Source organism: Arvicola amphibius, chromosome 9 (genome assembly GCF_903992535.2).
Source record: "Arvicola amphibius chromosome 9, mArvAmp1.2, whole genome shotgun sequence".
Lineage (NCBI taxonomy): Eukaryota > Metazoa > Chordata > Mammalia > Rodentia > Cricetidae > Arvicola > Arvicola amphibius.
In genome coordinates, this window is record NC_052055.2 from 36,384,160 (window position 1) to 36,410,472 (window position 26,313).

Consider the following 26,313-nt stretch of genomic DNA (forward strand, 5'->3'; position numbering starts at 1 on the left):
CATATGGTTACTAAAGCATCTTGATTTCTTTTTTTTAATGTTTTATTTCAAAATGATCTATTTCAGTGAATTTCTTGGGACCACCAGTATTTGGATCTGACCTGGGTAGAACTGAAATGTTGGACAGAGCAGCAGCAAGTCCTAGGTTTTGTTTGACCTTGTGTAAGCTCCACTTAAATCTTACACTGTGCTGCAGGGGCGATTTTTATTTTCAGCACTGCAGTGGAGTTAGGATCCCTAGTTCTGCCGTTGTCCACTGTTTCATAGATGCTCCCTATCATCCCACATAGAGGAAAAAGTGCTTTCTATGTTTCTGTCAAAAATTACCTTTCCTGTTAGAAAATACCTGTCTGCCTGTCCTCTTGATCTTCTTGTTGAGCTAAAGGGTTTTTTTTTTTTTCATTAGCCTCATCACTTTGCAAACATAATTGGTGGGAAGCATATTTATGCTAGTTTAATTTCATATAGAGTACATACACGGTCATTGTAAGGTCATACCTGGAACAGCTGTGGTATCTTATTGGACCATGGAATTGCTTGTTTGAATATTAAACTTTGACACTTGTGAACTCCTATCATATCAGAAGTCATTGGAAGGGAGCTTCCCTTTGGTTTTTAGGTTTGCTATGAAACTGAGAAACAAATGCGATTCTGGAGTTGATGTTGAAGTATACATCTTGTATTTTGAAGAGTTTAAATTGTTTATATATGATGAAAGATTCATTTGTCCTATTTAGCTCTTAAATACTGCGATGTATTTAATGCCTGTTTTCTCTCCTGCTGCAAGGATAAAGAAAAACGATAAATCCACAGAGTGCATATTTAAATTAACACATCTGAAGTCATATGTCTATGCAGGTCTAACTGCTTCATACAGCAGACACAGATGCATCTTGTTACATGTAAGAAGAAGCTGTATTTGGACAGAGCATGTGTTTAAAGTCCTTGATAACCATCACATATTCTTAAATTTGAACTTTGCACGGTGTTCCTTTTGTCCAAGAGTGTTTTCCTTTCATAATTTCTGTGGTGTGCTGGCTTACTAAAGATAGTTTCTTTTGGAGTCTGACTATAACTAATTATATTCTAATATTGCAAATATTACCATAAATGGGTGAAATTGCTCTTCTGAAAATTGTGTCCTTTGCTTTTAGACTTCTGAGTTTCACAAATAGAAAAAAATACAGGCTTCATTTATTTCATAATGACTCAGTATCATTTCTACACCAGAAATATTGGGATATTTTTTTTCACTAAAGATATTATAAGAAAAAATACTATAAGATGATTTTTTTTTTTTTTTGCTTAAAGATATGTGGTTAATATTCCTAAGATGCTAAAATAAAATACGGTTTCAAACTGGATCTTGACCTTCCCCTTTTTGTTTTGCTTTTTTAAAGGGGGGTATAGTGTACACCGAAGTTATATAATGGGTACAGTGGGCTATGGATTACTAACAGAGACCCCTAAAAGCTGAGTATAATGTTTACCTGTGTAATCCCAGTATGTGAGAGGATAAGGCAGGAGTCTGAGTTTGATTCTGGAGAGTATAGCAAAACTTCGGAACCCAAGAGCTGCTCCAGCTCACCTACATTCAGAGGTTACCTTCTTTTGTACTTTTTAGGAGTTAGCAGTTTTGCCATGCATTGAAGTAAATAACTTATGTGGGTCCAGAGAAGTTGATCTTGTGCCCTGGTCTTAGGTCTTAACACCTAAGGAAAAAGGCGCGTGGTCAGTGATGCAGTTTGGGGACATGTCAGTGATACACGGCATTAACAGCTATCTTTTAATATTCCATTGGTCAGCCTTATTAGTTATCAGGAAAGAAACGGCACACAGGTGTATGGTTATATGGACAAACTATTAGATTAAAACAAAGCTTGGTAAGCCTACTAGCTATCACATATCAGGAGACAGCTTCATAAAGGAGAAATAGCTTCTGGATTTAGAAAGTGGCTCACTGTTGGGAGGTGGGGGTACACGCCTTTAATCCCAGCAGAGGCAGGTGGATCTCTTGAGTTCAAGGTCAGCCTGGTCTACAAAAGCTTGTTCCAGGACAGGCTCCAAAGCTACAGAGAAAAACCTTGTCTTGAAAAACAAAACAAAAAGAAAGTGGCTCACACCTAAAGTTAATGGACCTGAGTTAAAATTCACACTAGTAGAACTTGGTTCCGTGCACTGTGTTATAAGATCCTACTGTGTTATCTTAGAACTGAGTACTTTCATTGCTTTGCAATTTTATAGATGAAACTGAAGCACTTTGGCAGTTGCTCAGGGTACTGTTTGTGGAACAAGGAATCTCGCACACATTTGTGGCTTCCCAGCTTTTTATGAATCCGTTACTCTTGATTATTATAGAAGTAGTGTGCGTGCACTTTAGGGGTAATTTTGAGACAGCATTTCACTATGCAATTCTGACTTGAAACAAACATTGTATGGATCAGGCTAACCACAAAGCCTCTACCTCAAGTGTTAAGATCAAAGCCATGTACCACTGTGCCTGGCTATTACAGTTTCGTTTTTTTTTAATTTATATATTATGCCTATCGTGTTCTGCCTGCATATTTGCATGCGGGCCAGAAGAGCACACCAGATTTCATTAGATAGTTGTGAGCCACCATGTCTTTGCTGGGACTTAAACTTAGGCCCTCTGTAAGAGCAGCCACTTCTCTTAACCTCTGAGCCATCTCTCCAGCCCCAGTTTTGGCTTTTTATGGTCTTGTTGACTCTGGGTCTTGCTGTGTAACTCAGGCTGGCACTTGAATTCTCATCTTTGTAGCTAGGACTCCCAACAATAGTTATGTCAGTATGCCTGACTGCTGCTTTAAGAAATAGAAAGGCAGGGCTGGAGAGATGGCTCAGAGGTTAAGTGCATTTTCTGCTCTTTCAAAGGTCCTGAGTTCAATTCCCAGCAACCACATGGTGGCTCACAACCATCTGTAATGGGGTCTGGTGCCCTCTTCTGGCCTGCAGGGATACGTGTAGACAGAATATTGTATACAAAATAAAAAATAAATATTTAAAAACAAAAGAAATAGAAAGGCAGTGGCAGTTGGATCTGAGTTCTAGACTGAGTTCTAAGACTACACAGAAACCCTGTCGGGGGTGAGTGGAGAAGTTGAAAGCTAAAATGGACATTCTAATGAGACTGGTTAATAAACTAGGCCATTGAATACAGCATAATTGAAGTTCTTTGTCTACTCATTAAACTTAAGGTATAATTATTTAACAGGTAGAATATGCAATTAATGAGGCTGGAGAGATGGCTCAACCATGAGAGCACATCTTGGAGGCGACCCATGTTCAGTTCCCAAGCACCCACCCATGCTTAGTAGTCCACAGCGGCATGCAACTCCAGCTCCCTTGACTTCGAAATGCTCTACACTAACATGCACAGACATGTTTTATTTTTATTTATTTTGGTTTTTTTTTCGAGACGGTTCCTCTGTAACTTCGGAGCTTGTCCTGGAAGTCACTCTGTAGACCAGGCTGGCCTCAAACTCAGAGATATCTGCCTGTCTCTGCTTCCAGAGCGCTGTGATTAAAGGCGAGCGCCATCAACGCTTGGTCACATAATACTTTTAAAATACAGCTCATGGTTGAAGGGGAAAACAAAAGTAAGCTTTGAAAGTTCGGAAAATTCTGTGAGACTTTGTATTGTGTAACAGTGGAAGCGTAAATGTCTGTTTTCCTACCCCTTAGATTTATCTTTATGTGAATGAATGCTTGTGAGTGCATCCGATGCCATTAGAGGACAAGACCGGATTCTCCCGGAGCTTGATTCCAGAGGTTGTGTGATGGCAGCTGAACCCAGATCCTCTGCAAGAGCCCTAAACGTTCTTAGCCTCTGAACCATCTATCTAGCCTCAAATTGTCAGTTTAAGTAAATCGTAGCCTCATGCTAGATAGAGCTTTTGCCTTCCATGCTGGGCTCCTTTTTTTCATATCCAGCGGCCAGGTTGGGTGGTGGGTTTTGGAGATTGAAAGGATGAAGAAGGTTGGAGCTATGACCTGTCCCCCTTAGCTGTGGCCTTCAGCTTATTTGGAGGGATGGTTTTTATTGTGACTGATTTCTGTAGTTTAGACTGGCCTATGCCCCCTCTGTGGTACTAGGATAAAAGGCAAAAGTCACTAGGCTATGCTTTGCCCCAGGTACGGTTATGGGTTTTGGGGGGTTTGTGTTGTTTTGAGACCCGCGATGATCTCACGCTTTCCATGTAGCCGAAGGTCACTCAACTAATGATTCTTTTGACAAAATATTATATGAATGTCTCAGTGCATGCAGTACCCAGTGTCGGTCAGAAGAGGTTAGAACCCCTGGAACTGTAGTTACAATAGCTTGCCGGCATGTGGGTCCTGGGAACTAAAAAGCGGTTCCTCTGCAAAATCAGCAGAATTCTTAACAGAGGCATCCCTCCAGTCCCTTGATCCTTTTCCCACTTTCTGATTGCTGCAATTACAGGTGTTTGTGGAGTGCTGGGGATCAGGCTAAGCAAGCACTCTTACAACTGAGCTACGTCCTCAGCCTGCCAACATGTATTTTGTAAGCAATTGGAGTGCAGAGGTCTTTAGGAGCTTTTGTGTCCCCCGTTTTACGTCAATAGGCATGACTAACTATATTAGCTTGCAAATAGACTGAGGAGCCAGGAACCCGCACTTGGTGGCAGGCTCAGCACCGAATGTCCCGGTCGGCCTAGCATCACCCCGCCCCTTGCTTTTCCCGGACCAATCAGTGTTCAGGGGCGTTCTTGGGCCCTCCACATCCACGTCCGCGGCTGTTCTCCCGGGCGACAGAGGGCAGCTTGTGACCCGGAAGTGGTTGTTTTGTTGGAGGCGGGCGGGTCTGAGAGGTGGGATTTGAGACGCTCCTGAAAGGAGCCCACGTTGCGGCGTCTGAGGGGGAGAGTGTGCCATTATGGCTTCTGTGTTGTCCTACGAAAGCCTGGTACACGCCGTGGCCGGAGCCGTGGTGAGGAAGGGTTTGGGGCTTTACGACGTCAGTCCTGGGATGGGGCGGGGAGATGTGGGGTCTGAGTCTGTCACGACTGGGACCAGGGCGAAAACAGAAAGTTGCTGCAAGTGTGAGTGTGAGGGGTGAGGCCGGCACCCACCCCCTGTCCCTGCCCCTGCCCCTGCCCCTGCCCCTGCCCCTGCCCCTGCCGCGCGCTCCCGGAGCCCGTCTGGACTGGCAGTCACAAATGTCCAGGGGGTAAGGAAGAATACATTGCTATTTTCTTCACCTTCTGACGTTTAAGGCCAGCCATCGCCCTACCCCATCCTCACTGCACACAAACTTCGTCTAACCGGTCCTGAGGAGAAACTAGGTGTGAAGCTGGGGTTGCTTGAAGTAAGGTTACTAACATCCTTTGTCACACCTTACCACAGGCACTCGCAGTAGCTAGGAAAGTAGCTCTGTACAGCAGTAATGCCAGGAAAAGATAGGGTTTCAGTTTTGTTTTTAAATCAAAATCTGGGCTGTTAATATGAGTTAAGTGCTCGGTTCTTGGACGTTGAGTCGTCTGAGTTCCTTCCATTTGACACCCTTTTTTTTTTTTTTTTGCAACTTCACGTTCTTGATATGAGTAATGTGCCTCTTCTGATTCTTTTTCTCAGGTTGTTTCTCATGCCCTTCCCCAATTTCAGCCAACATGTCCTTTTAGCCTTTTAGAATCACTGTGGATCATTTCTGTCTGTTCGTGGACCGTTCCTGAATGGTCCCACTCCCCCAGTATGAACTCAGGGACAACTCATATTCTGAAATGAGGAATCTGAGTTCTGAATTCGAGTTTCTATCATTTTATTCTACTAGACAATCTCAGATCTCAGATTTGTATTTTCTGTGAAGTGGAAGAAAGGCTAGTTTTCCCCCCAGAATCTTGAGAATTTTGTGAGGAAGTGTTACAGGAAGTGTGTTATTCAAGAAGCCTCTGTCATTTAAATCAACCAAGAGAGCCTTTCACACCCATTAAGAAGAAGCTGGCATGGAAGTTTGCTTGACTGTTTTCAGTTGGTCAGGAGAACCCGTGTGGCTGTGAGAAAATGCAAATAGTGACCAAATTATTCATGACCTTGTGTAGGAAAGAGTAGCAGCTGTTGAACTTACAATTTATATTTCAAAACTGATCTTCTGGGCTCTCTGTAGAGAGTAGAATGAGCAAGGCCCAACAGTCAGGCAAGAGATGGTTGTAGACTTAGATGAAGGTCGTGGATGGTGGTAAGTGTTGATTCTCCTGAAATGTATTTATGAGAACCACCAGAGTTTAGGGATAGCTTGGATGTAGATTAGGATTGGTTGTCTCTGACAGTTTTGGCTCCAGGAACATGATGGTTCCTCCTGAGTTGAACTGACAATGACTGCGAAGGCATGGGTTTGGGGAAAAGATAAACTTGGTCATAGTTTTGAACTAGTTAAATTTGAAATCCCTGAGGGTAGGTAGCATGACCATTAAATTATCAACTCACCAAGGAGTGACTCTGGACTAAGAAAAAATGACAGTGACCGAGTGGAGAAGCAGGCCGACATGAAAAGGTAGGGGAAGGAAGTTTCCGGATACAAAGAAGACCTGAGAACCAGTTGGGGGGGGGGGGGAATGGAAAAAGTGCTCTGCCCGCTGTTCGGAGAAAGTATTTCGGAAAGAAGGGTGTTGTCCAAGTGGTCACCTACTGCCCGGAGGCCAAGTAATGTGGGGACTGAGAACGGCAATGCAGTGGTTCACTGAGAAGACGCAGTTTTGGTGGATAGCTGGGCACGGTGGGTTGCAACAGAAAAGGGGAAGAAGAGAGAGAAATCCTTGTTACTTTTTCTTTCTCTTACCCAGTGCCATTTTGTTGAGTTCATTCTGTGGGCCATGTGCTCTCTGGGTTCTAAGACTAGAGAAACCAAGTCATTTTCTTCCCTAACTGTCAGTTACAGTAGAGAAGCCAGCACATGAGTAAACAAAGCTATTTAAATAGTAAATGCTATTAAGTAAGTAGGCCTAGCAAGTACTTTTATATAAAAGCTGACAGATATTTTATGTATTATGTTCAGTCTCTGTCATAGCTGCTCAACACAGCCCTAGTAGTGTGAAAGCAGCCATAGACATAGTAAATGGATGGCAGAGCTTTGTTTCCCATGAAACTGCTGTCACCGAACGGACGGTTCATTGATTTGGTCCACAGACCAGCTTACTGAGCCCTGTGATAAAGCATGACCACGGCAGGAGTGATATATATCTCTTAATCTACAAAAATCATTTTAATTGATTTACTGCCTATTTTTCTTTCTTTGAAATTTCACTTGAAGCCTGGTGGTGGTGTGCACACCTTTAATCTCAGCACAGGGATTAAGGCAGGGCAATCTCTTGCTGTTTTTTTTTCCCCAAATTATCTATTATATACTTTTGTAAGATAATTCATCTTACTCTGCTTTCTCTCAGGGAAGTGGTATTCCTAGTATATGTATGAAAGAAGAGTAGCTTTGGACATTGTTTTGGTTTGGTTGTTTTGAAACAGGGTCTCACTGTATAGCCCAGAATAACCTCAACTTGAATCTTTTAGCCTCAGCCTCCTAAATTCTTAGAATTAAAGGCATATACCATCATATTCAGCTGCTTCCTGTGTTTAAGGCTCAGGCTGGACTTGAACTTGTGATCCTCCTGCCTCTTCCTAATCAGATATCCTCCCAGTATGTGCCACCACAGCTGGCCATGTTTTGCCATGGTTGTTGCTGCTGTGTTTTATTATTAGTATTGTTACTATTATTTTTATTCAACTGTTATGCCGAAGAATTGTTCTCAAATTCATATAGGTCTGTATACTAAGGTTCAATAACATAACCTGGCTCCTCAGCACTTGGGGTGCGCTCAGTCACGATGTGGCCTTGCTGTGGCTGTCTGAAGTACTGTTTCTAGCAAGAGCAGAAGCAGTCCTGGTAAAAAGCAGTTGAATTGTTTAAGATGTTGACTCACAGTCTTTGACTGTCGCGGCTGGCTTGTTTGTTCAGCGCTCCTAGGTTGTGCAATCTCCTGCAGCCAGTGAAAATGCAAGTATGCACACCCTTTTTCAGTGCTGGTACCAGACCCAGAGCTTGGCCATGTGCCTAGTAGCCACTCTATCATAGAGTTGTGTCCCCTGCCCCAATAGCAAGTATAGTTTTAAAAGTTAAATTACCGATTTAGAAGATTTTTTGATGCCATACCTTGGATAATCCAAATAACCTTACATATCTCAAAACTGAATTACATTGCTTCAAGAAAGATTTGTAGCTTCAGTTGGTCACTAGTATATGATTAGTTGCCAGCTTCATTGTAAAGAGCCATAAAAAACAAGTAGAATTAGATTTATAATTTTGTATTTGGTTATCGTTGAAAGATTTCATATGTAAAATCTCTCTCTTGCTCTCTTTTGTTTTAGCCAAATCTGACTTTGACCTTGCTGTGTACCAAAGATGATCTTGGACTTGTGATCTTCTTGTTTTCATCTCCTAAATTTTAAGATTAGACTAGCATTACATTTTAGGGTTGATTCTAGGCTTCCAAACTAATAGGTTTTCTGCCTCCTCCCAGACCTCATAATAGGTTTCTCTGCCAGTGTAGTTAACTAGATCAAGCCAAATTGAAGAAGTATAATAATAGGTTTATTTTTTTAAATATTTATTTATTTATTATGTATACAATATTCTGTCTGTGTGTATGTCTGCAGGTCAGAAGAGGGCACCAGACCTCATCTCAGATGGTTGTGAGCCACCATGTGGTTGCTGGGAATTGAACTCAGGACCTTTGGAAGAGCAGGCAATGCTCTTAACCACTGAGCCATCTCTCCAGCCCCAATAATAGGTTTATTTGATCAAAGCAATTCTCAGAGAAGTTCTCCAGTCCCAGAGTTCGAGGCCACAGAATCCTCACCCCCATACTAAAGCAGGGAGACTTTATAGGTTGTAGGGGAGGGTTGATGACATGTCTACCGCAAGCTGGGTTTGTGTCCAAGTATGGTCAGAAGCTGAAACACTTTAGGCTGGGACTTGAGTGGCTGGCACGTCAGGGGAGCAAGCTGCAGTACCCCCCAAGAATGTAGAACTGGGCTTTTCGGTGCCTTCCTTTGTTCCGGAGACTCTCAGAGCAGGTTAGGATTGGAGAGGCAAGACTGGACTTTCCGGATCCATGCAGGTCCAAACTGAAAGTTCTAATCGAACACGAACGTGCTTGGCAAGCTCTACCAACTTAGCAACATCCCTAGCTCAGAAACGTCTATTTGAAAGTAAAAGGTTTCCTTAGTCTAGAATTAGAAAAGTGCTATTTGTAGGATTTGCATAGGGTAGATTACACACTGAAACTGGATTCTGAATTGTCATGATTAATCAGTAATATCAAAATTTTTATTTATCAGTCAGTTTGTTGGGATTTGTGTGGGGATGAGAGGACAATTGTGGGAGTCACTTTTCTCTTTTACTGCATGGTCCAAGAATTGAACTCAGGTCTTCGGGCTTGTTTGGCAAGAACTTTTATTCTTGCCAACTCATCTCTGTGGCCTGACAAGTAACTTTCAAGGAATTTCTTTTGAATCAATTGCTTATTTAAATAATCTTGATTTATTTTTGTGTGTTTGTTTGTTTTGATTATCCAGCAGAACAGTCTCTTTATATTGGTTAGGCTGGCTTTGAACTTCTGGGTTCAAGACACCATCCTGCAGCCTTAAGTAGCTGCCTTGGTCAGAGAGTCTCCAATGTTATGCAAAGGAATTTGGGTTAAAGTTGGTCAGATAAAATGTTTGTCAAAATGTTGCTACATCTTCAGTCTCCATTTTGTCTGTGTGGATTTACAAATGAGTGCATAAATAGATTTTGTTGTTGTTTATATAACTGTTAGTGTTTCATACCTTGGGATTTCTCTGTTTGCTTGTTTTGAGTATGTTTGTTTTGGAATATAAAGAGTATCCCATGTGACTCAGTTAGGGCTCCCTGGTTGCAGGGTGGAGAAACAGACTGGGTATTTTAAGCATTAAGATGAGTTTTCTTTAAAGGCTGTTTGAGAGCTGCTCTGTCAGTGGGGAAGCTGAAAACCTTGGAGTAGAAAGGAGCCAAGTGGTTGCAGGAAGATTTCTGAAATAGTCACTGGAAAGTCTCTGTCAGACATCACCACTGAAATCAGAGCTTTGTCCTGCCCTTCTACCCTTACAGGATTCTGCTGAAGACTCGAAGTCCTGTAAAGAGTTCCTGCTAACAGAACTCAACGCCCTGTGCTCAAGCAAGCCTTGACACACCTCTAGTAATTAACAGGTGTGAAAGGAAGGTATGGGTAGAAGGACCCTTTGAGTCCTCTTCAGGGACTGTCGTGGAGGGTGGCACCTGGATTTTCTGTCCTGCCAAGGTTGTACACAATAGGGCGAGGTAATTCTTCAAAAGAAAATTAGAGGCTGGAAAAATGGCTCAGCAGTTAGAAGTTCTGGCTTCTAAACCCAGCTACAATTTCTAGCACCACATGATGGCTCACAGCCATCTTTAATTCCCTTCAAATGGTATCTGACACTCTCTTAAGACCTGCATGGGAACTGCATGCATGTGGTTCACAAACACTCATACACATAAAATAAGAAAAGAAAATCAGCAAAAGAGAGTGATGTTATGTGACCCAAAAGTTTTGACATCTGTATATCAGGCTGTTAAAATACCTTGAAGCCAGATGTGGTAGTGATGCACACCTATAATCTCAAACCTCAGGACTCTAAGGTAGGAAGGAGAATCCCACTTTCTAAGCAGTCTGGGAGACCCTCCCTCTAAAATCAAAAGTCTTCAAATATCATTGATTTTTAAAAATATATAATATTCCAAAACTGGACATGGTGGCACAGGCCTTTAATCCCAACTCTAGGAAGGCAAAGGCAGGAGAATTTCTTGAATTCAAGGCCAGCCTGGTCTACAGAGTTCCAGGATAGCTAGGGCTCCACAGAGAAACCCTGTCTTGAAAAACAACAACAGAGTAATAGATAATATTTCATTTATTTATGGTACTTACCCATAACCCTTTGCTTTGATAAACTTTTTATATAATGAAAATGTTAGTGTTATCTCCCATGACTCCATTACTTCTGTTTCACTAATTTTGTGATATTTAGAGAAAAACAAACTGTATTTTTATTAACTTAGATCCCTATCTGTAAACTGTCAGTAACCTCCCACGACTTGTGAATATTAACATGATAATAACAAGACTTTATGTTACCTGACACTATTATAGTGTATATCATAGGGCTTTATACATGAATTAGAAAAAGGAATTGATGTTGGGCGTTGATGGCACATGCCTTTAATTCTAGCATTTGGGAGGCAAAGGCAGGTGGTTCTCTGTGAGTTTGAGGCCAGCCTGGTCTACAGAGTGAGTTGCAGGACAGCCAGGATTGTTTCACAGAGAAACCCTATTTTGATAAAAACCAAAAAAAAAAAAAAAAAAAAAAAAAAAAAAAAAAAAAAAAAAAAAAAAAAAAAAAAACAGAAAGAAAGAAAGAAAGAAGGAAAAAGGAAATTGAATAATCATGTATACAGTATTCTTTGTCCTTTGTTTTCCCCAACATTTACATATTTATTCTGTGGTCAGAGGACCCATGTTGAGGTACTTTGAAGGTCAGAAAACAACTTTCTGGAGTTTTTTTTTTTTCTTCCATCTTGTAGGTTCTGGGGAATCAGACTTGACAACAAGCGTCTGAGTCATTATGCTAGCCCTTTTTTTCTCTCTCTTTTTAAACAAGTAAATGTGATATAATAGCTGGAAAGGGTTTTGGAGTAAAGCTTAGCTCTCTGTGACATGGTGGGTAACTTAGATTTTCTTCCTGAACTTGGGTTTGCCAAGTTATAAAGCGGGGACAGCAATGCCTCACCCACAGAGTTCTCATGGAACATTGTGGGGGGTGGTGATGGGACTATTTATTACAGCAGTAAGTATTCAGTTCTAGTTGGGTCTTTTCTCACAAATGCATTATTTTTGCCCAGTTTCAGAAATGCAGCAAGTATGTGACTAGCATGGTCAGTGGCCTGAGTTTAATCTCCAGCACCGAGAAGGAGGAGGAGAAGGGCAGCCTTCCTACTGCTTTCACTCACAGCAGATGACCGTGATCACCTTTATCCTCTAGAACCTAGACGAGAAGTCTAGTTCATCTGCCAAGCGTTTAATCCCAGGCAGGTAGATTTTGAGTTTGAGGCCAGCCTGGTCTACAGAGCTAGTTCCAGGAGCCAAGTCTACACAAAGAAACCCTGTCTAGACCGCCCCCCCCAAAAGAAAAGGCCAAAAACAAACCCACAAATAAACAAATATTTGGAAAGAAGGTAGAAAGAAGCATATTTACTGGGCTCTAAAAATGTATGTCTTTTTAAACATTATTTATAGTGTTGTGTGTATAGTATAGTATAGTGTGTGTGCCTGTGCACCATGTTGTGTGGAGATCTTAGAGCATTTCTCCTTCATCATGCATGTTCCAGGCACGAAACTCAACTTGTCAGGATTGGCAGCAAGTGCCAGCCCCCAAGATGCATTTTTTTCTTTCCCATTCCTTCATCCTTCTAGTATTAGACCCACCACCCATGTGGCAGCTCAAAACCATCTGTACCTTCAGTTCCAGGGGAATCAAAACCCTCTTTTGGCCTCTACAAGCACCAGTCATGCATGAGATAGACAGATATACATTCAAGCAAAACAACCTACATATAAGACATTGTTTTTTCTAAGACGACAGGGTTTCTCTGTCTTGAACAGACTATATTGGTGTATGATTTGGGAAATGGAAGCCCGTTTTAATTCTTTCCATTTCTCCATTTCTAGTCACTGCTAAAATCCCAGCACTGTAGAGCAGTGGAAGAGCAGGCGGAGCTAAACAAAACACAAAACAAAACCCAAGAAACCAACCCTGAACAAAAATAAAGAGCTGGATGCAGTGATCCAGCATTCAGAAGGCGCAGGTTCGATCACTGAGTCTAAAGCTAGCCTGGTCTACATGGAGAATTCCAGACCAGTCAAAAGCTCTAAAATATGTAAGCAAATGAAAGTGAGTCATATATGTGAAGCTGGGGAGATGGCTCAGTGGTTAAGAGCACTGGCTCTTACAGAGGACCAGCCTTTGGCTCCCAGAAGCCACGCTGGGCAGTTCAGAATCATCCACGGCTCCATCTCTGGGGGCTTGGTAGACATCAACACGTTACATATACTCACAGACTTACAAATAAAGACAAAAGGAAAAAGAAGTCAAGGGCTGGTGAGATGGCTCAGTGGGGGAAAGTGCTTAATGCCTGGCCTGATGGCCTCTGTTCCTTTCTGGAGCCCACATGTAGAAGAAAAAAACCCAACCCCCACAAATTAATTAATTATTGTCCTTTCATGTACATACGTGTGCCACACACAATAAATAAATGTGATACTTAAAAAAAAAGTGAAAGGCGGTTGTGTGTGTGTTTGGCTGAGTCTGATATTTAACTGTGAAACAGGGCATGAGGGGTGAGGGTGCTCCATCCTGCTGCCACGCTGCCTTTGGGCAGCCCCTGGCTGCTGGCCCCAGGCTCTTCCCTTTCCAACAGAAGCACCTTCCTGGCTTCAAGTACCAATGCAGTATAGGAATTTGCTTGTTCTCCCAAGGCAGAATGTTGTAATTCAAAATAGTTTTGGTGAAAGAATGAAGTCTCTGAAATAGATTTCTCTAGAAATAGATTCTTGTAAATTGTAATTATTGTCTGCAATGGCACTCCTACTCAGATAGTCAGAATTCTGTGGGACTCAATAGGCTTATTTTATGTCTCTCTGGCACAGCACCATGGTACATCATGACTGCTTTCTCATTTGTGTCTTCTCATTTTGTATAAGTGAACAAATTGTTCTCAGGGAAAAATGAATATATTTAGATTCTGAAAATCATGTGTTTGTATAACTCGGTAGAAGATGTGCATATAAAATAAATATTTTGTTGCAGGTAACAGCGCATGTGAAAACAGCTCTCTGTTTACTTGATGAAGAAGCAAATACAGCAGGTCCCCCAATGTGTAAAATGCCTGTGTCCCAAATTTTAGATGCAGTAGTGGTTAAGTGTGAACCCTGAAGAGGCTGCCAGGTTTGAGTTCTGATCTTGTTAGAAAAATGGCTGAACTTCTCTAGCCATTTTCCCATCTGTAAAATGGACAGGGTGGCAGTCCCTATTACGTTAGGCTGATGTGGGGACTCATTTTGTAATTGAGGTGTCGTGCACATAACAAAGTTTAAAATTAAGTGTGCAGTTCAGTGATGTTTAGTACATTGAGAATGTTGTACAACCACTACCTCTGTCTTTTTGGCTTTTTTGAGTGTAGTCTTGGATTGCTATCCTTAGACCAGGTTGACCTCAAACTCAGAGATCCACCTTTAATCTCAGCTGTGACAGGTGGATCTCTGAGTTCAAGGCCAGCGTGGTTTAAGAGAGTTCCAGGACCGCTGTGACAACACACAGAGAAACTGACTGAAAACAAAACAGAGCCAAACACAAAGCTCCTGAAGCCAGTAAAGTAGAAGAACCTGTCTAACCCTGTGGGTGTCTAATCTCTAGCCCTCTAGGGGTTCATTTACTTCCCAGTTTATTGAGATAAGCAGATGGGTGATTGTTTATTGTATTCAACATTTCTAGGTATTGGGCGGCACATTGTCTAAGACACCATTTTGCTGTAATTAGAAATCCACATCTCAAGTTTCAAGCCTCACATTCATGTTTCTAACAAAGGAGAGAGGGAATCTCTCTCTCTCTCTCTCTCTCTCTCTCTCTCTCTCTCTCTCTCTCTTTCTCTCTCTCTCTGTCTCTGTGTGTGGGTGTGTGAGTGTGTGCGCATGTGCACCCTCTCCTAGAGTAAAACCTGTGAGCTTTGAGTTCCTATTAATTTACTGCTGCTGGCCCACAGGGATCAGGACAAGTAAGCTGGGACTCTGGCAGGCTAGCGTTCTGTGCCACCTCCATATCCCAAGTCACTTTAGGGAAGTTCAGAAGCCCATATTCAGTTATTACCTGGGACTGGCATTCCCTGGTTACTGTTGTCATGGTTTTCAACTCATCAACCAGAAAGGTACCCCAGGGCTCCCTCTGCTTCCCAGTGCTGTGGACTAATACTTCTGTACAGTGTGAAAATGTGTCATTCTCATTGTTAATAAAAAGTCGATTGGCTGATAGGCAGGATTTTGGGGACAGAGAAAATGCTGGAAAGAGAAAGGGCAGAGTCTGAGGAGTCTCAAGCAGATGAAGAGAGAAGCAAGATGAATGTGTTGGAAGAAGGTATGGCCCCATGGCAGTGGGTAGATAAGAAATATGGGTTAATTTAAAATGTAAGAGTTAGCTGGTAACAAGTCTGAGCTATTGGCTGAGCATTTAATATTAAGTCTGCATAGTTATTTGGGAACCTGCTGGTGGGACAGAAAAGTCCACATATATCCCAGGATTTCTCCTCACTATCCAGTTGTATCTGTTTTCTGTTGCTGCTGTAACAAATGGTACTATATTTAGTGGCTTAAAATTCTACCTGTTTATCATCTGTAAGTTAGGCCAGTGCAGGTTGACTGGGACAAAATCATTTTTTTTTTCATTTTGTATTCCTTTATGAAGACTCTAGGGTACAAACAATTTCCTAACTTTGACCACTTACAGAAGCTGCCCACAGTCCTTGACTAGTACATTCGTCTGTCATCACAGTTAGCCATATGCTCACCCCCTCTTCCTCTTTTGCTTTGTCCTTGATACTTCTTTTTTTCAGTGATGGGAATAGAACTCAGGGTTTTGCATGTATTGAACAACTTCTTTTCCCCTCAGCCACATCCCCAGCTTTCCTTTGCTACTTTTTTAAAGTGCTTTTGTATTGTTTTAGATAGAGTTTTACTATGTCACTTGGACCCTGTAGACCAGGCTGGCCTTAAACTCAGAGATCCTAAGTGTTCCCAAAGGCTTGCACCACTACATCCTACTTAAATTTTTTTGTTTGTTTTTTGTTGTTGTTGTGTTTTGTTTTTGTTTTTGTTTTCGAGACAGGGTTTCTCTGTGTTGCTTTGGAGCCAGTCCTGGCTCTTGTAGACCAGGCTTGCCTCGAACTCACAGAGGTCTGCCTGCCGAGTGCTGCTGAGTGCTTGGATAATGGCATGTGCCACCACTGTGCAGCGGTCCTGCTTAAATTTTTTTTTTTTTTTACATTTCGTTTATTACATGTGTGGAAGTGTGTGCACATGTCGGGAGGTCATAGAGCACACGAAGGAGTCAGTTCTCTTCCATTATATGGGTCCTGGGATGAACTGAGGTTGTTGGGCTTGGCACCAAGAGCCTTTACCCAATGAGTTATTTTTCCAGCCCCGTGCTACTTTTAAGGAGTCTTGTAATTTCACGTTTTCACTTAGTGATCCAAAATAATCTTCCTGTTTTAAGGTCAGCTGATTAATTTGTTTCTTTTTCAATATCAGAGAAAGAGACGAGATTTCTCTCGATTAATAAACTATGACATAATGTGCCATTTTCACAGGTAGTAGGAGTTAGGACAGCCACTTGTAAGAAACTCTACTTCAACCTTTGGTCTCCACGTACATACATAAACACAAACTATTTCAGATAGTTTTTGTATAATTCTTACATGCCTTTTCAATATTTGGTGAATATATTTGCTAAGCATAGAAAGTAGTTGTGTGTGTGTGAGTCTGGGTGTGTGTCTTTGGGATAAAGTCTTGCCATGTAGCCTTGGCTGCTCTGGAACTTGCTGTGTAAACCAGGCTGGCCTTGAACTCATAGAGATCTGCCTGCCTCTACCTTCTGAATTCTGGAATTAAAGATGTGTGCCACCATGCCTGGCTTAGAATATGTTTTAAAATTATTGACTATTTTAATTTTGGGGAATATCAGAGGTCTTATAGCAACTGACCTGAGAAACCTGAGAAAAAAGTCAAAATTCTATTTATCTGTTGTCTTCAAATGTGCCATAGTTTTGTTTCCTTTTCAGTATCAGAGAAAGACACAAGATTTCTCCCGGAAAATTAAACTCTTTTTAAGTAGCTAATGATAGAAATTTGAATGTGAGCAATCCCAATAGATTAAAGTACTGTGTTTATTTGGTAAGAATTTAATTTAACTGATTGTGCTAATGAGTTTTTGGTTATTTAAAAGTTGCAGTCTGGGCTAGAGAAATGGCGCAGTGGTTAAGAACATTGACTGTTATTGCAGAGGACCTTAGTTCAATTCATGGCAGCTCATAAACATCTGAATTCCAGTCCTGGGGAGTCTGACACCCTCTTCCAGCCTCTACAGCACACCAGGCATGCAAATAATGCACAGGCCTATGTGCAGATAAAACACAGCCAGGCGGTGATGGCAGAGACGGGCCTCATCTACAAGAACGAGTTCCAGGACAGGCTCCAAAGCTACAGAGAAACCCTGTCTTGAACCACCCCCCCCCCAAAAAAAAACCTTTTTTTTTTTTTTTTTTTTTTTTTAAATGTTGTGGCCTGTGTTTTACTGCAATGGCTAAAGCCCTTTGTAAACTTTGCAGGGAAGTGTGACTGCCATGACAGTGTTTTTTCCCTTGGATACCGCTAGACTTCGACTTCAGGGTGAGTAGTGATCACATTCTCTAGAATGGTGCTGCACCAAGATAAGAATATTCTGTCTACATATCTGTTTGCTTGCTTGCTTGGTTTTGTGGTAGGGTTATGTGTAGCCTGAGCCGGCTTAAAACTCACTACATAGCCTAACCATGAGCTTATCCTCCTGCTTCCACCTCTGAAGTTTTTTGCATTATAGGTATGTACCATTGCACGTTATTTAAAGATTTGATCTCCCCCTGCCCCAATTTTTCTTTCTGTGCTAGGGGCTGAACCTAGAGCTTGTACAAGCAGCTAGTCTAGTGCTCAACCACTAGGTGTTCCCCCTCCCCAATATTGTTCTTCCTTCCTTCCTTCCTTCCTTCCTTCCTTCCTTCCTTCCTTCCTTCCTTTGTTGCTTTCTTTCTTTCTTTCTTTCTTTCTTTCTTTCTTTCTTTCTTAAAAACGGTTTGTCTATGCATATGAGTGCTCTATTTGCATGTGTGCCTGCGTGACAGAGAGAGCACAGACAGAACACGACACTATGTGGTTGCTGGGAATTTCACTCAGGACTTCTGGAAGAGCAGTCAGTGCTCTTAACCGCTGAGCCATCTCTCCAGCCCCCAATATTGTTCTTTAGAAGGGGAATTGTGGCAACTCAAGTTAATGTAAATAAGTCACCTATAGAAAATTCCACAGCGGGAATTACCAAATATGCAGCCAGAAAAGCCTAAATATTAAGTGTATAGGGACAGTTTCTATTATAAACTGACGAGTGACTACTTAAGAAGCATTCTTCAGGGCTGGAGAGATGACTCAACAGTTAAGAGTACCCAGGTTCAATTCCCAGCACCCACATGGCAGCTAACAACTGTCTGTAACTCCAGTTCCAAGGGATCTGGTACCCTCACACAGACACATATGTAGGAAAAACACCAATGTATATAAAATAAAAATAAATAAATTACTAAAGAAAGAAAGAAAAACATATTATTCAATACCAAGGCTCTGCAGCCTCTTAGAACAGAAAAGGGTGCCTGAAGGGTTAAGTTGAGGGAACCCAAGGCAGGTGAATTTCACAGTAAAGAGTGATTGCATACAGCTCATTTCCTCATGCCAGTATGCAAAGACATCTCCCTTCTGAAGCCGGTGTTGCTGCTTTTACTATACAGCAAGCCCACACTTGAAAAAGGTATTTTTTCTTAGCAGTTATTAAAAAGAGATGTTTCGTAGGCAGGTGGGCAATGTACACGTAATAGATTTCTACATTAGGGCAATGTACTGCCTAATTAATGGCTGAGGGATAGTGGGATGTCGGGACTGTACTCACACCCACAGTTTGGACACTGCTGTTTAATACTTGCCAGGCAAGTTCAAGCAGGATTGACCTTGGCGACAAAGACGTCACGGAGAGTCAGCCCTTGTCTGGGAGTGGTGGCACACGTCTTTAATCGCAGCACTTGGGAGGCAGAAGCAGAGGTGGGGTGGGCCTGAATTGGAGGCCAGCCTGGTCACACACCATGGCTTTTGTTTTACAGCAGATGGTCAGACCCAGGCCTTACCTGTACTAGGCAAGTGCTCCACCCTGAGCTCTGTCTCCAGGATGACTTTTGAGGCTTAAACTGGGCATTTTTTTTTAAATTTTTTTTTATTTTTTTTAAATATTTAATTTATTACAAATACAATCTCATAGTTGCAACAATCATTTTCCCTATCAGTGTGTCAGAAAAAAAGTTGTCTGAGTTTATTCCAGCAGCAGAGGTGGGAGCTAGAAGAAATGCAGTCTTTCCAAACCTGAGGTCCACGCAGAGAAAACTGGGCATTTTTAAAGGAGTAAGATTTTCTAGAAAGGAGACTGGACAGTGGCTATGTATATCTACCGTCTTACTTGTCCAGACAAGCCCTCCTAGCCCACCTTTAGCACTATAGGATTTTGCACTTTGCTGTAATTCTCTTTCTTCTATTTTTTTCAACTTGAAATTATTATCATTATTATTGTTGTTATTATTTTGATGATGATTATTATTATTTTGGTTTTTCAAGACAGGGTTTCTCTGTGTTGCTGACTGTCCTGGAACTCCCTCTGTAGACTAGGCTGGCCTTGAACTCAGATCTGTCTACCTCTGCTAGGATTAAAGGCGTGTATCACCACCTGGCTTAATTTGAAATCATAAACTGATACCACAACTTGCATAAAAAGAGTTTGAAAACTAGCTAAGAGGTTAAACACTTTGTGCCTACTGCTTGTGGTTAGAATTTTTAGGTGGGTGGTTATGTGACTTACAAAGGAAAACATGTAAGACGGCGCTGTACAGGGAAACCCCACCTCCACCTTTACTCCTCTCCACTGGGTTGACACTGACTGACTTTGTGCTGTTTCTTTGGTATCTTCATTGCTAGGAAAGATGGTTCTCTCCCTTAGTTGTTTGGTTTTTTGTTTGTTTGTTTGTTTGTTTTGTTTTTCGAGACAGGGTTTCACTGTAGCTTTGGAACCTAACCTAGAGCTAGCTCTTGTAGACCAGGCTGACCTCGAACTCACTCGAGATCCACCTGCCTCTGCCTCCCGAGTGCTAGAATTAAAGGTGTGTGCCACCACCGCCCGGCTTCTCTATTAGTTTTTAAAATTACTTTATATGTATGCCTTGTATCTGGGGGTATGTGCACATGAGCGCAGATGGCCTCAGAAGCCAAGGTGTTAGAATTCCTGGAGTTACAGGTGGTTGTGAGCCACCTGATATGCTGAGAATCAAACTCAGGTCCTCTACAAGAGCAGTACAAGCTCTTAACTGATGAACCATCCTCGCAGCCCCAAGTTTCCTTGATTTGGACTTCTTTCAGGATGGCAAATGTAGGGTGGATTCTGTGTACACACCCAGTCACAGCTACTTGGGAGACTGAGGCTTGTGGACCATTTGAACACAGGAGCTGTACTGAGACCTTGTTTTAGAGAGGGAGGGAGGAAGAGAGAATGAGAGAGCCAGAGCAAAACAAAAAGAATGTTTGTAGAGACTAGAGGCCAGTGCTGTATAGGAGTGAAGCATGAGACTGAGTGTCAGCCAACCTGGTTTTCACACTTAATGGAAATACATGCAAGTGATGTAGATTCTGAATTTTCCACCTTACTCATACAAAAGGCACATTTTGGCTGGGTAGTGTTGGCATGCGCCCTTCATCTCAGCACTCAGGGGGCAGAGGCAGGTGAATCTCTGTAAATTTGAGGTCGGCCTGGTCTACAGAGCAAGTTTCAGGACAGGTTTCAAAGCTACAGAGAGAGCTGGGTGGTGGTGGCTCAGGTCTTTAATCCTAGCACTTGGGAGGCAGAGGCTGGCCTGGTTTACAAGAGCTAGTTCTAGGACAGGCTCCAAAGCTACAGAGAAACATTGTCTCGAAAAACAAAACAAAAAACCCAAACAAACAAAGCAAAAACAAAGGGCACACTTTATTCTAGACTATGCATTTAAACAATTATTTTTAGATATTATTTAATATATATTGGTGTTTTGTCCGGTGTATATCTGTGTACCACATGCATGTCTGGTGTCCACACAGACCAGAAGGCACCAGATTCTCTAGCACCGGGCTCACAGATGGTGCTCTTAACTGTTGATTTGTCTTTCTTGTCCCCAGACTGTCCATCTTTAGCCTAGCAGTGTGTTTCCCTTCATCCAGTCTTGCAGTTCTCAAGTCTGGTGTGGATGCACCATAACCTACTTTTCTTGCCCTAGTGTTGAAGAATTCTTGGGTTGTTTCACAATTTTGTTATTGTCGTTCTTGCAAATATCATGTAAGAATAGATTTGTTCATATGCCATTTTGTTTCTGTAAACTTTATGGGATAAATTCCCAGATGTGGGATTTCTTCTGAATCAAGGGGTAAATGTATGTGTGATTTTGAGTAAATGCCAGATTGCTTTTATTAGGGGCTGACTAACTTGCCATTTCATAAGATATATTGGTACCAATTTTAATTCTGAGGAAATTGGTTCATTTCCACATTTTAGTTTTTCAGATTAGTTTTCTAGTATATGTAGGAAATTTGAAAGTTAATTGAAGTGGATATTGTTTTCATTCAGTGATAACGCACAAAAATGTCCTTCTGGGATTTTTTTTTTTTTTTTTTTTTTTTTTTGGGTTAGGAAGCAGCACAAAGCCAGAACTTTTGAAATTTGAGTTTTATTTCTGACTTTGCGTTTGATTTTCTGGCCTCTTTTACAAAAGGAAGAGTGTAGGGACTGGAGAGATGGCTCAGCAGTAAGAGCACTTGTAGCTCTAGCCAAGGACCCGGGTTCAATTCCCAGTACCCACATGGCAACTCACAACCATCTGTAACTTCAGTTCCAGGTTACCCAACACTCTTCTGACTTCCCTGGGCACCAGGTACATATATGGTACACATATACATGCAGGCAAAACACCTATACATAGAAAATAAAACTTTTTTTATAAAAGAAAAAAAGAGAAGCTAATCTAGTTCTTATTCTATAAGGTGTGGGATATAAAAATGAAAACATGCATATTAGTTTAAAACAAGAGCACAATATGGGGCTGGAGAGCTGGCTTTGCCATTAAGAGCATTTACTGATCTCCAAAAGACCCAAGTTTGGTTTTCAGCACCCACATCATGAGGTTCATAGGTGCCTGTATCTCCAGGTCCAGGGGATCTGATGCCCTCTGGCCTCCAAGGTTCCCTGTTTACATGTGGCACACATAAAGTCACAGAGGTACAGAGGAGGGAGGGAAGAAAGAAGAGAATGAAGGATCGATAGATTGTATAGAGCTAGACAGATGGCTTAGTGTTTAAGAACATGTATTACATCAGGTGGTGGTGGCGCATGCCTTTAATCCCAGCACCTGGGAGGCAGAGACAAGCCTCTGTGATTTTGAGGCCAGCTTAGACTACCGAGCTAGTCCCAGGATAGCTAGGACAGTTACATAGAGAAACCTTGTCTCCAAAAAACAAAACAAAAATTAATAAAAAAAAAAAAGAACATGTACTGCTTTTTCAGAGGACCCAAGTTCAGTTTCCAGTAACTCTAGTTACAGGGGATCTTCCACCCTCTTCTGGCCTCCAAGGGCACCTGTACTCATGTGCACACACTATACACAGATACACATACATATCATTAAAAATAAAATATAAGAAAAAGCACAGGAGCCAGATGGTGGTGGTGCATGCCTTTAATCTCAGCACTTGGGAGCAGAGGCAGGTGGATCTCTGAGTTTAAGGCCAGCCTAGTCTACAGAGTGATTTCCAGGACAGCCAGAGCTACATAAAGAAACCCTGTCAAGAAAAACCAAAAAAACCCAAAAAACCAAAAACAAAAAAAAAAAGGAAAAGAAAGAAAGAAAACAGGTAGAAAGAGTACTATAAAATCCTAGAAATAACATTTCTGCTTTACTGTGGAAATTAGAGTTTAACTTAAAATTCTGAATAACAGCTGAAACTCCAGAAATTTACTTTGGGGAAGTAACCCATTGCCAGACACACTGGAGGGTCTGAGGCAAAGTAGGGAGCTCAAAAAAATGGATGAGAGTTGATGCAGGTGGTGTGATGGCATTTCAGTGACCCTTGCTGATGCTAGAGATAATAATTCTCTTGGTTTTTACAGTTGATGAGAAAAGAAAGTCAAAAACTACGCATGCAGTGCTCCTGGAGATTATTAAAGAAGAAGGCCTGTGAGTACCCATTTCCCAGCTTCTCAGAGTGGCTCCTTGGGAAACTCAGAAGCCCCAGTTATAGACTTACAGTCTTGAGAGTTTGTAATTGCCTGACATATAGAGGCATATCTGTTCTTAATTCCTTACAGATCTGTTAGCCATTTGATCTTTATTTTTAGATTTATTTCTGCGTGTATTTTGCTTTCATGTTTGTCTGTGTACCATGTGCGTCCCTGATGTCCAAGGAGGTCATAAGGGGAAGTCGGATCTTATGGAACTGGAGTAACACATAGTTGTGAATTACTGTGTGGTGCTGGTAACAAAACCCAGGTTCTCTACAAGAATAACAAATGCCCTTAGCTGCTGAGCCATTTTTCTAGCCCACACCATTTGTGTAGTTTTGATTATGGAGCATTCTAGGAGATGTAATTTATAACAAAGCAACGGTATTATTGCTTAGAAGTTTGAACGTTAGCTCACTGCGTTTGCCTAGACTTTATGGGGCCGAGTTTAAATGCCAGTAACACACATCATACAACACACAAACACACACACACACACACACACAATTCACATAAGACATACCCTTATACACCAAACAAGACACACACAAATCACATAAGACACACACATAAACACCACACAAAACACACAAACTCTCTCACAGTTCATTCCTATCATTTGCATCCAGACAGATAGCATTATTCTTTTCTTTTAATTTCTTTGAATTTGTGTTTTGAAGTAATTTCAGAGTTGCAATTTCAAAACTGAAATTGGTACAAAGAATGCCACTGTATGTTTTCCATGTTTATTGTCTATTTTTCTCCTGCGTTACCAATTATGCTCACACTTGCCCTCCCTACACTTCTGTCACACACATGTAGATTGCATACAAGTTTTTCAGTTATTTAAACATCAGTTGCATGCATCAAAACATTTTGACATCTATGCCATTGACACTTTAATATATTCTCCCTTCCATTTTAAATTGTTCTTTTACCTTGAGACAGAGTCTCTCTATGTAGTCCTAGCTGGACTGGAACTTGCTGTGTTGACCTTGAACTCACAGAGATCCACTTACCTCTGCCTCTGTCGTGCTGAGATTAAAGTTGTGAGTTTTAATTCTTGTTTTATATTTGTCTCATGGTTAGATTGGTTTCACATTCTTGGTAAGAATAATAAGTTCCTGGGTAGCACAGCGGTGCATGCCTGGAGTCCTTGCTCTACAAGAGACTGGGGAAGAATTCCTTAAGACAGGAGTTCAGGGTCAGACTGTACCATGATGAAACATCTCCCTGCCTGCCTCCCTGACGCCCCTCTCTCCTTCTCTTCTCTCTCTTCCTTTTCTTTCTCTCTCCCTCTCTCTCCCCATCTCTTCCTCTCTTCTCTTGTTTTCTCTCTTCTTTCTCTCTCTGTCTTTGCTTACCCCTTCCTTTTCTCTCCCTTGTTCTCTTTCTCCCCACCCCATTTTTCTCTGGCATCATAGTGTCCACATGATTTCAAGCATGTGATTTGGCTGCTTTCTGTGTGCCATTTCTCTTTTCCTGTAACTCACCCACTGGGAGAACCTTTCAAAGGTCCTACTCCTATCAAACCCTGGGACTGTCAGTGTAGACCAGACTTCGCTGGGCTTCATAATAGGTTACTTTTTTCAATTCTGTGATCAATTGCCTAACTAGAAACAAGTTAAGGGCAGGAGGGTTTATCCTGACTTACAAGTGAAGACAGTTTACAGTCCATCACAGCAGGGCAGGCAGTGCCAGCTGATCACATTGTTGTCTCCACAGGAAGTGGGACTGGGCTGTCAAGCCTCAAGGCCTGTCCCCAGTGACTATTCCCTCTTGCAAGGCTCTGCCTCTTATAGTAGACTTCCCAGGGAATGCATAAGCCTATTGGGGATTGGTTTACATTCAGACCTTGACAGGCTTCTCTGGCAATTTTCTGTGGCTTTTATCCATGACCTTTACTTTGCTTATTGTTTTTTTTTTTTCCCCCATAGCCTGGCACCATATCGAGGGTGGTTTCCAGTTATTTCCAGTCTCTGCTGCTCCAATTTTGTCTATTTCTACACTTTTAATAGCCTCAAAGCAGTATGGGTCAAAGGTCAACGTTCTTCTACAGGGAAAGATTTGGTGGTCGGATTTGTTGCAGGTAACAAGTTTTCTGGGTATAAAAATATCTTCATATTTCAATATTGATCTGTGCTTCATATATCCTCTAAGAGATTATTTTAGCACCCAGTAGTGCTGCAGGGAATATGGCCAGTTTTTCTGATGTGTTTCCTTAACGTGATAAAAGCACATGACATAAAACTTCCCAGTGTAACCATTTTAAGGTAAGTTAGTCATGTGAAGTATGTGTGCATTTTAAAACTGACACCAGAAGGTTTTCATTGTACAAACCCCAGATCCCCTAAGTAAATTCCCATCTCTCCTCTCAACACCTGGTAACTGGTGACTCATTCATTCTGCTTCTGCCTTTAAGGATTTGACTACATTTGGTACTGTATACAAGTGAGATCATACAGTATTGGTCTTTCATAATGGGTTCATTTCACTTAGTAGTATCCTCACGGTTCATCCACGTTGTAGCATTTGACATATATTTCCCTATTATGTCTAGATAATATTCTGTTGTGTGAATACATCACGTTGTGTGTATCTTTTCATCTGCTAAGGGACATTTGGGTTGCGTCCACCTCTTGCTGTTTGGAGTATGCTTCATGAACACGGGGTGGGTAACTCTTTGGAAACTCCTCTCAAGTGTGTTGGAATGATTTCTCTGTGTCTCTGCAGAAACTTATTAATTATAAATGCTTGGCTGGTACCTTAGACTTGTCTCCAGCCAGCTCTTACAACTTTTTTTTAAATTTATTCTATGTGCATTGGTGTTTAGCCTCCATGTATGTCTGTATGAGGGTATCAGATATTGGAGTTACAGATAGTTGTTAGCTAGGAATTGAACCTGGGTCCTCTAGAAGAGCAGAATACTCTTTTTTTTGTTATTCCTCTCCCTCCCCCCCTCCCCCCTCCGACAGGGTTTCTCTGTAGCTTTGGAGCCTGTCCTGGAACTAGCTCTGTAGACCAGGCTGCCAGGCTGATCTCAGTCGAGCAGAATACTCTCTAAGTGCTCTT

The 26,313-nt window shown here is 41.7% G+C and overlaps 1 protein-coding gene across 3 annotated transcripts in view; it reads left to right on the forward strand.

Moving 5' to 3' along the window:
• The first annotated feature begins 4,809 nt into the window (after nucleotides 1-4,809).
• The window catches only part of Slc25a17 (solute carrier family 25 member 17), a 44,103-nt gene continuing 22,599 nt past the window's right edge, over nucleotides 4,810-26,313 (forward strand). Inside the window, exons 1-5 of one of the 3 annotated variants that reach the window (XM_038341303.2) lie at nucleotides 4,818-4,969; nucleotides 10,157-10,268; nucleotides 17,492-17,552; nucleotides 23,131-23,197; nucleotides 25,179-25,330. In XM_038341303.2, coding sequence (XP_038197231.1) covers nucleotides 17,507-17,552; nucleotides 23,131-23,197; nucleotides 25,179-25,330 — 265 coding nt within the window. In that variant the 5' untranslated portion in view covers nucleotides 4,818-4,969; nucleotides 10,157-10,268; nucleotides 17,492-17,506. Of the gene's footprint in view, nucleotides 4,970-10,156; nucleotides 10,269-17,491; nucleotides 17,553-23,130; nucleotides 23,198-25,178; nucleotides 25,331-26,313 lie in introns of all 3 variants that reach the window. The other 2 variants (XM_038341304.2, XM_038341302.2) reach the window with 2 other exon arrangements.